This window comes from Cebidichthys violaceus, unplaced genomic scaffold, assembly GCF_023349555.1.
Source record: "Cebidichthys violaceus isolate CVI_PGR_0920_01 unplaced genomic scaffold, fCebVio1.0.p SCAF_41, whole genome shotgun sequence".
Taxonomy (NCBI): Eukaryota; Metazoa; Chordata; class Actinopteri; order Perciformes; family Stichaeidae; genus Cebidichthys; species Cebidichthys violaceus.
Genome location: NW_027176606.1, coordinates 852,897 through 862,568, shown reverse-complemented (window position 1 = coordinate 862,568; position 9,672 = coordinate 852,897). Strand labels below are relative to the sequence as shown.

The 9,672-nt window shown below is 46.0% G+C and overlaps 2 protein-coding genes across 3 annotated transcripts; one reads left to right on the top strand and one right to left on the bottom strand.

Annotated features, from left to right (window-relative positions):
- Positions 1 to 304: 304 nt before the first annotated feature.
- Positions 305 to 6,018, bottom strand: aadat (aminoadipate aminotransferase). Its single transcript, XM_068728133.1, is given in 16 exon segments — positions 305 to 630; positions 761 to 780; positions 783 to 861; positions 1,953 to 2,007; positions 2,009 to 2,057; positions 2,465 to 2,529; positions 2,643 to 2,704; positions 3,320 to 3,416; positions 3,550 to 3,632; positions 3,710 to 3,775; positions 3,935 to 4,144; positions 4,294 to 4,368; positions 4,532 to 4,640; positions 5,028 to 5,196; positions 5,613 to 5,684; positions 5,998 to 6,018. Coding segments are annotated over 15 exon segments (1,269 nt in total). The 5' UTR covers positions 5,680 to 5,684; positions 5,998 to 6,018; the 3' UTR covers positions 305 to 567.
- ino80b (INO80 complex subunit B) lies at positions 5,918 to 9,563 on the top strand. Of its 2 annotated transcripts, none has more exons than XM_068728135.1 (5): positions 5,918 to 6,720; positions 7,289 to 7,463; positions 7,563 to 7,717; positions 8,472 to 8,608; positions 8,698 to 9,563. In XM_068728135.1, exons 1-5 carry the CDS (start codon positions 6,681 to 6,683, stop codon positions 9,151 to 9,153), a joined length of 963 nt encoding a protein of 320 aa, XP_068584236.1. In that variant the 5' UTR covers positions 5,918 to 6,680; the 3' UTR covers positions 9,154 to 9,563. The 2 variants fall into 2 exon arrangements, with proteins under 2 accessions (XP_068584236.1, XP_068584235.1); XM_068728134.1 differs by having other exon boundaries at positions 8,436 to 8,608.
- Positions 9,564 to 9,672: the final 109 nt, after the last annotated feature.

Here is a 9,672-nt window from a genome sequence, read left to right as displayed (position 1 = left end):
AACGACTTGAAAAAGGTGCACAAATAAAGAGGAAATGACCTGTTTAAAGAACAACTTTTACTGTGAAACCACTTGTGGCTTTCAACTGAGTTTCTGTCTCACAGTACAGTTGTTCTTGATGTAAAGTATTGTTTTGACCCCTTTCATAAACGCGCCTGTTGAGCTCGATAGATTACAATAAAGCGACATTTGATCGCTAGAATTGTGCGACAATAGGAGACAAAGAAGACGGTGGGAGATCTAATGTTTTGTAATTTGACATCTTTAAGGGAGCAGCAGAAACAAAAACACTCAAAAGACGAGATGATTTTTAAAAAAAAGTAGTTTACTTTGTTGTACATGTAAAACATAAAGACATCCTCACCATGTGGTGCAACTCACTGTACTTTATTCTTTAGTAAAACTCAAGCCTTGCTACAATGACATTCAATGATTCAAGTACAGAACGTCCTCCTCTGGACTATGTAGACATAACCAGAGGTTACACCATATCAAAATATGTTCAAGCTTAATAATATATTTGAGAATAGAAGCCTTCATCAATAAGTTACAAAAATACAGCATCTTTCAGGGGAAACAAGATCTTTGATCACAAGCCTCTCTGATGAGAGACGAGAGTCTTCTGAAAGCCTGTTGAAATCATGAGAGATTAGAGTCATTATTGTGTGTGTGTGTGTGTGTGTGTGTGTGTGTGTGTGTGTGTGTGTGTGGTGTTGTGTGTGTGTGTGTGTAGTGTGTGTGTGTGTGTGTGTACACGTACCTCGTCCATCTGCTCTGGGTGGAGAGAGAAAAGGCCGCTCTGACGTAGGGACAGGGGTCACTGCTGTTGATCATGAAGACGCCTCCAGGAACCAGCAGTACCTTGATTTATTTATTTATTTATACACACACACACACACACACACACACACACACACACACACACACACACACACACACACACACACACACACACACACACACACACACACACACACACACACACACACGACTCAGGCTACTTCATGATTGCAGTACTTTTGTTCATCTCAGTTGTATTTTTTTCTCCTTGTACAGAGCAAGGCTAGCTGTCTCCCTCTGCTTCCAGTCTTTGTGCTAAGCTAAGCTAACCCGCTGCTGGCTGTAGCTTCATATGTAACCGACAAAGACGAGAGTGTTATCAAACTCCTCATCTAACTCGTAGCAATGTCGAACTATTCTTTTAAAATCTTTTGGGAAATATTTCAATTTAAAAAAAAAAAAATCCCCGTTCTCCTGTTACAACCCACCGGATCCCACTGAGAGAGGCGCCTGAGGGCAATTATTACAGCTTTGAATCACGGGAAAGATAAAACAGTGACAACGACTCTCTTCAAATCTGAAGGGTCGTTTTTTTTTCCTGCTGAGAGAGAGAGAGAGAGAGAGAGAGAGAGAGAGAGGAGGAGAGAGAGAGAGAGAGAGGGAGAGAGGAGAGGAGAAGAGGAGAGGAGAGAGGAGAGAGAGAGAGAGAGAGAGAGAGAGAGAGAGAGACGAGACTGGGGACTCTTAAAAACTGCTGTCAGGAGGAACACTGTGCAGAACCTTGGAAAAGCCTGATTGTACCCACTCATGGTTCCCCTCAGCTAATCAGCTACCCGCTGGCAGGGATTTACAAGTGTGTGTGTGGGTGTGTGTGTGTGTGTGTGTGTGAAGGAAATCACTCCGTTGCTAAACCACTCACAGTGCACACAATGGCCACTTTAAATACACCATCCTACACTCTATTCAGACACAAAACCTGCCTGGTGCGAGAGACCGAAATGCATTCTGGGTACCTGCATATTCTTTGTATGTTAGGAGTACAGTGGGGTGTGTGTGTGTGTTAACCTTCAGTGGCCAGAGTTAATTGTGTTTTGCTTCCGTATTAATCCACAGGAATAGATTAATATGTGAGGGTTTAGACTGAACCACAACAGAACAGGACGTGCGCTAACCTCTTTCTCCAAAGCTTTCTGCATGATGAGCTGTTGGGTGTCGCTATGCCCTTCACTTGATCCACAGGAACATACCTGCCGACGGGGTGTGCCACTCTGCTACATCTATTAACACACACACACACACACACACACACATAAACACACACATTAGGAGAAAAAAGAAGAAAAGCCTGGGTGTGTGCTTTCACTACATCTGGACTATTTAGGCAGTTTACACTTTCACAAATGTAGTGGTTGTTGTTGTTGTTACAAGTGACATAAATCAACACGTCAATGTAGAAATGACTTAACATGTAGTTCCTATAATGGCCACTAGGTGGCGGCTACAAGAAAACTACTGACGTCTTTCTTTACGCCACACAAACTCTAACAACAGTCATGTTTACATCAAGTGTGTCCTAACGAAATGCTAATTCACAGTATATTAAGATAAAAAAAGCTCCAGAATCACCAGAATGTTTAGGTAATGTCGGTCTTTTTTTTTTTTTTTTTTTACTTTCTTCACACACCTTTGAGCCACTTGTCTGCAGAGCTGATCATGGCGTCGCGCTGTTTCCTGTAGAACTCAATCACCCTGCGAGAGGAAACGCGAACAGAGTGAATGACTTACGCTATTGGAAGAAATGGATCTCATCGCTTTTCTTTAACCGGTCAAACCGGTCATGCAGGGACGGTCCCGGGACGTACCCGTCTGTGTGTTGGAGGAAACCCTCTTGGCCCCAGCTGTGCAGCAACTGAGACACCATGAGCTGAAAGGAGAGGCAGCACGCAGGTTATGTAATGTAATGACTGGCAAAAGATTGAAGAAGGCCCCGAGTGGAACCACATTGTTTGACTGTAAAATGACACTTTGCAGATCCTAATTAATCTCCTCTCTTGTCTTCCTTATTTAAAACTCCTCTGCAGCTGCTGCTGATCCAGACGCGCCGCGACGTCTTCTTATGGCTTCATCCGTAGCGTGACGACAACACACGCGCACACACACGCACACGCACACGCACACACACACACACACACACACACACACACACACACACACACACACACTCTCCTTCTCGCTGGTGAGATTACGCAAATCTAGCGTGCCTGAGGGGACGGGAACAGAAGCTGGAAAGACTCCAAAGCTGCACCGCCCTGATGTGTGCATGCTGCTGCACGGAGGTCTGCACCGTGAAGCAATGTAATAATAATAATAATCACATGTTGTGTTTTTAGATGCCAAGTTCCACAGACAACAGAGTTTAATATGAATACAAGTACAGGAATAAACAAAGACAAAGTTACTGGACACAGTAGGGAGCAGTTAACCAGCACCGCAGGGTGTTGACGGAGCGGTGGGGGTGTGGGGTTAATGTTTCATTCACCTGCGTGAAGCTACTGGTGTGCATTGTCGAGGCCTGGATGTGCAGCACCACCCGGTCCACCAGCGGTTTGGGACCGGTTACGAAACCGATCCTCAGCCTGGAACACGCAGACAGAGTCAGATAAACATGCTGCTGCATTTCAGCTCAGTGTGGCTCAAAGATTCACCTCGACTGGAGAGAACCGGATGTGACCGGTGGGGAGTAACACGAGCACATTAAAACACGCTCACCCTGAAGACAGGATCTTGGAGAAGGAGTCTGTCCTGATGATCCTCCCGTCAACGTCCATGGAGAGAAACGTGGGAGCCCACGGCTGCCAAACAATAACAACATGAATCGATAAACAATGGATCAGTTTGGATCGGTGACGAGGTGAGTGAACTCTTGTACCTTGTCAAACTGCAGGAAGTAGTAGGGGTCGTCCTCGATGATGAGCATGTCGTACTGCCTGGCCAGCTATCAAACAGACGGCTCGTTAGTGGAAAACGACTCTAATTAGCAGAATCAGATGTTCACTGACTGCGTAAATAAGAAAAATGATTCATAAATCATATGCAGGACTGAATGAGTCTTTGTTTTGTGACTTTGCGGGGGGGGGGGAGGGAGGCGACGAACCTCGTACACTTCCTGCTTCCTCTGAGTGCTCATGGAGGCCCCGGTGGGGTTTCCTCCGTTGGGGATGGTGTACAGGACCTTGGGGGCGGTGCTGCCGGGCTTTTGGACCTCCGAGGGGTCCCACCGAGACAGAACCTCCTTCAGCGCCGCGGGGATCATGCCGTGCTGGTCGCTGGGGACGTTGATCAAGTTGCAACCGAGCGGCTGGAGCTACAGAGGAACGACAAAGGGGAGAGGGTCACAGAAAAGTGTGTGTGTGTGTGTGTGTGTGTGTGTGTGTGTGTGTGTGTGTGTGTGTGTGTGTGTGTGTGTGTGTGTGTGTGTGTGTGTGTGTGTGTGTGTGAAGAAAGCGCTCTCACCGCTGCCAGTGTGCCTGAATACGTGGGTGCATCCAGCAGAACGTTGTCTCTGGGGTTCACCAGCATCTCAAACACCTAAAACACAAAGACATCTTTCAAAATCATGTTTGTAAGCAATTAAAAAAAATATATTATATATAACGTCTTCATACGATGCATTGTTTGTAACATTCGACCCTGGCTACAGAAACAGCGCGAGGCAGTAAAAGGGCAGCGCTGCAGCTGGAGCAGTCGGCACCTTGCAGAGTCCTTCCTGGCTCCCCGTGGTCACACACATGTCCGTCTGGGCCGGCGGGTCGTGGAGGTCCTTCTGCAGGCTCTTCATCCACGTCAGCAGCTCGGGTATTCTACGTAGGAATGGAGGTTACACTCGCTGCACAGAAACACTCCTCACTGTAATGCGTGGTGTTTAGAGGGAAAGAGAGAGAGAGAGAGAGACGAGATGTTGTGATTTCACGGTTGGCGTCTTGCTCTCTAGGAACCCTCATATCTGTTATCGCTGCTTACTCAACCGTTGGATCGGCAGGTGGAGCGAGTCACTCGAGTTTACAGAGGTTGTAAAAAAAAAAATTTAAAAAATAAAGATAACGGCTGTTTGCAGAATGATAACCTTTACGATGTTTACACATCGTAAAGCCCTCTGAGGCAAATTTGTGATTTTGGGGGCGATGCACAATAAATGGAACTGAACAGACTTTTTCCGGTGTCTCTGGGTTCCCGTGGTGACGCCTCACCCGTTAGAGGCAGAGTACTGCAGGGCCCTCTTCATCGTCGCCTCGTCGAAGGCGAGCGTCGGCCCGTTCTTCACCTTGATGGAGGCCGACTGGAAGGGGAAGGTGTTGGGGTTGGGCGATCCTCCGGCCAGAGAGATCAGGGACGGAGGCGACCGCTGCTGCAGCTCGGCTTCATGCGGGTGGAGAAATAGATGAGATGGAAAAACAAATCGAATACACATTTAGGCTAAAATAAGGCAAAAACAACCTGCAATTTATATATGTATTAATTCGTGTGTGTGTGTGTGTGTGTGTGTGTGTGTGTGTGTGTGTGTGTGTGTGTGTGTGTGTGTGTGTGTGTGTGTGTGTGTGTGTGTGTGTCTGCCTGCCTAATAGACAGTGATTCAATGTACCAAGTTAACACTTTCCAAGTAATATATGGCTTTAGCCTCCGACTGTGGGTCAACTGGCTGGTGCTAAATAAATTGACACGTGTGAGACATTATGCATCACTGAAGCCTTCACGTTAGCTGACGTGGTAATTGTGACGTCAGGGGCTCTGCAGAAAGCATGCCTGCACCGCACTAGTAATAAATAAACACTTACTCAGCATCCGGATAGGGGAGGGCTTTCTAGCTGCGCTCACGGCGGTGAGAAACCGAGCGTAATTCATGATTCCTGCGAAATTATAAAAAATCATAAACATTTAACCCCCACATATCGATGTATACACTGTGTCGTTAAGTGTTTAATACAAAACGTTGCAACTTAATAGAGAAACTTAGAATAGTTTCCACGCTGCACATGCCTGCGTTGCTCACCTGTAATCCCTACTTTTGAGAAGGTAAGAGCAGCAGCACCGTAACGTTGGATTAATGTACAGTAAACGGTGTTACAGTGAGACACGCGCACACTACAACCCGCACGTTAACGTGACGTATACTGAACAAATTACGGTTTAAACTCGACCACACTCAGCTGTGTAACTGACCTTGCGTATCTCGGCTGAAGCGCCCCGGTGGCTTCTGGGTAACGTATTTCTTGATTTACATTAGTCGTGTTCGTAACGTGAACTACATTACCCAAGATGTTTAACCAAAAAAAAAACCACATTTATAGCTAGCAATTCATTTACGTCGCTTATATGTTGTACATGTTCTTGTTGGAGTCGATGTCACATAACTCGTTTGATTCATTCACAATAAAGAAAACCGATTAAAACCGCCGGTTATTAACTATTGTTTTTCTCCACTAGATGGCAGTCAATCAAAAGTAACGGCTCAAACAGACCGGAAGTGACGAAGCGGAAGAACTTCCGTGTTGTTTTCTTAGCGTAGTCGAGCTAACTAGCTACTCAAGACAATTTTTAATCGGTTACAGTTAAAAATAGCCTCGGGTTTACAGTTTATGTCGCGTCATTTTCGCTCGACGTTAATCTTTTTATTCGATGGGAGTTTTGTTCGGGCGTTGGGTGCACACTAGAGAACGTGCGCGCTCTCTCGGCTAAATACGGTACCGTAAAGCTAACGGCCTTGTTCAAGTCAACCTGTATCATTGCATTGAATCCAGTGCTAAGAGAACAGGTGTGTTTCTCTCCTCGGGTGAATCACGTTGAGATGTCTGCTGCAGACTGACGGTCCTGTTCTTAGCTTCTACGTCCCCGTCGTCGTTTCAATGGGGAAAAGAAAAGACATGATTCACCCCAGGTTTCTTGGTGAGTATATGTGATGTATGAGAACCACCAAACAGTTGAGGCAACACCTGTTTAAAAAGTTTCAACAACAATTGAGGAAAACAACAGAAATACTGCTTCTCTCATGCATTTTAAATATCTACTCTGAGAGAAAACACACATATGATGGACGCATGTAAATCTAAATGAACTCTATCACATCATCTAGTGTGGTTGATTCAATTCAATGTGGCTTTATTGGCGGGACTATTATGCAAATTCATAATATATTTTTCGGGCCTGATAACGTTCTAATCTACTTTGGCTTTTTGTTTCTTCTTCCCGATGTTGTAAATAGTTTTCTTTACACTGTGTTCTACTTTGTTTGGCTCTGATTGGTGTTGGTAGAGCAGTGTTGTCTGAGAGGCCTCAACACCAGCTGACATAGTGGACTCTGTTCTGGACTCTGTTCTGGGCTCAGCTCTTGGGGTTTAGAGGGTTTTGGGGCGGTGGAAGTATTGTGGGCTGGAAATGGCAAATCAGTCCAAAAGCAACCGTTTATTTACGAGTTGATTGTATCCGCGTGTTGCTCTCCTCTCGTCCTCTGCAGGTGAAGGCGGCTCCAGCCTGCACAGCGTTCACAAGCGGAAACACAAGAAGCACAAGAAGCACAAGAGGAAGCACCACAGCTTCCCCGAGCTCCCGGAGCCCATCGTGGTCCCTCGTCCTCCGCCACAGCTCCGCCTCAAGATCAAACTGGGAGGACAGACGCTGGGGACCAAGAGGTGAGGCGGGAGGTTTGGTTGTGAACGTTTTAGCGTCGGCGCTCATTTTCATCTAAACCCACGATCACTCGGTGAGCTTCTGTCTCCTGTCTGCGACAGTGTTCCCACCTTCACCGTGCATCCCGGTGTGGCTTGTCCTCCCTCTCCCTTGATGATTATTAATAATGTCGATGACGACGACGACGACGATGATGATGAGGACGATGACGACGATGAGCCCTCTGTGCCTTTGGAGCAGTATCGGGCCTGGCTGGGTACGTTCCAGTAGTTTAATACTGAGATACTTTATCTGGAGCTTCATGAAAAGTTCTATTCTGTTATATTCTATACCGTATACAGAAAAATATGAAGAGTCATGGACCAAAATATTAGTGAATGCATAGTTGTCACCCCTCGTTCAGAGTTCATTTTGTTGACAGTGTCGCAACAAGTTGAGTCAGTTCGTACTGAATGGCTGTGGTTCCCAACATGGGGGTCCCAACACCACATAGAGTCCAAAGAGAACCTAAGGGGGTCACAGAGTTATGGTTATTTGTTATTTCCAACACGACAATCTGAGACAGAAAACTCTCTGGACCAGTCATTTCCACACGGAGGTCGGGGAGTAACTTTATTTCATTTGAAGTGGTCACGTGGCGAAACAATAGGAAAACACTGATGTGTGGAAATGAATGGAAGTCAATGGAGCCCTAGAACAGGAGGGGAAATACAACTAAGAGCATTAATTATATCACATTTAATAAAGTTAACTTAAACATGCAAAAACAGCTCTAATGTGGATGGCATTAATGAAGACAATGTCCACTGAATGCTAAATATAATTCTTAACGGATTAATGAATTCTCCTTCATTCAAATCCAGAATGCAAGTCACCTTCATATTAGTGTTTTTTTTTGTTTTTTTTTATGTAGCATGGTCGAGACAACGTTCCGGCCGTGGTTAAACAACACGTTCATGTTTGTTCTGTATCAGATGAAGACAGTAACCTGGCCACATCCCCTATGCCAGACATAGACTCAGACTGCATGCTGGGGGTTCCCGTGGACGAGGAGGAGAGGTGGCTGGACGCTCTGGAGAAGGGAGAGCTCGACGACAACGGGGAGCTGAAGAAGGAGGTGGACGAGTCTCTGCTCACGGCCAGACAGGTGAGGAAGCAGGAAACGTGTACTTCAGTCCACCGTAATGTGGCTGGAATCATTTATCCCCGAGTGTTTTTGTTTGTGTTGATGTTCAGAAAGCCCTGCTTCACAAGCAGCAGAGCCAGCCTCTCCTGGAGCTGCCCATGGGCTACAAGGAGAAAGAGATGACCGTAGAGATGATGCAGAAGCGGGAGGAACGAGCCCGGAAGAGGCGCCTGCAGGCGGCCAAGAAGGCGGAAGACAGCAAGAACCAGACGATAGAGAGACTGACGAAAACCAGCAAGGCCAAGATCAAGAGCATGAGAGAGAGGAAGTCCAAGCTCAATCAGTGTCCCATGATCCGGTACAGCGACTGCGTCCAGGGCATTGCCGTGTCCTTCCCCTCGGGGGTCCCCCCTCCGGCACCGGCGGCTCCCCGTCCTCCACCGGCAGCCCCGGTGAACTGCGGGGTCAGCGGCTGCACCAACCTCAAGAAGTACTGCTGCTCAAAGACCGGGGTTCCTCTCTGCAGCCTCCAGTGTTACAAGAGGAACCTGCTGCTCGAACTGTAACGGGGCGGATGAATTCCAAATGGACACAAATGTAGTCGTTACTGCGCCGGGATGTGGAGGAGGTGGGTACCGTCCATGTGGTCGTATGGATAACATTTAACATTTACACTGTACAGATGTGTGTAATTTGGACTTTACATTGTCATTGTCATATTCATAATAATGGTTTTCCCAGCAGAGATGCTGGTTACACAACTCAATTATGTACATTATCAGAACTAGAAACATTAGTACCAAAGACATGATTTTCATTTGTTGAAGACTACGCAAAATGAATGTTTTTGTTAAGTTTGGAGAAAGAGTACCATTATTTCCACTTCCTTGGTTTATTTATCATTTTGTCAATAATGTAAAATTATGTTTAGAGACGTAAAGGTTGTTAAAGAATAAAAGAGAAACTGTATTCCTTCTTTAATCTCAATTTTGTAACAAATGACTCAATTTCATACAAAACTGTACATCTTAAATTAGGTAACACATTGTGACAATATCAATACAACCTTATTTGTCCGGTCTACA

Bases quoted from the DNA above. Each gene is read 5' to 3' on its own strand.
- ino80b (XM_068728134.1), top strand. From the start codon at position 6,681: ATGGGGAAAAGAAAAGACATGATTCACCCCAGGTTTCTTG. The intron at 7,718-8,435 runs GTACGTTCCAGT...GTTCTGTATCAG, and splicing joins GCAGTATCGGGCCTGGCTGG to ATGAAGACAGTAACCTGGCC. The intron at 8,609-8,697 runs GTGAGGAAGCAG...GTTGATGTTCAG, and splicing joins CTCTGCTCACGGCCAGACAG to AAAGCCCTGCTTCACAAGCA.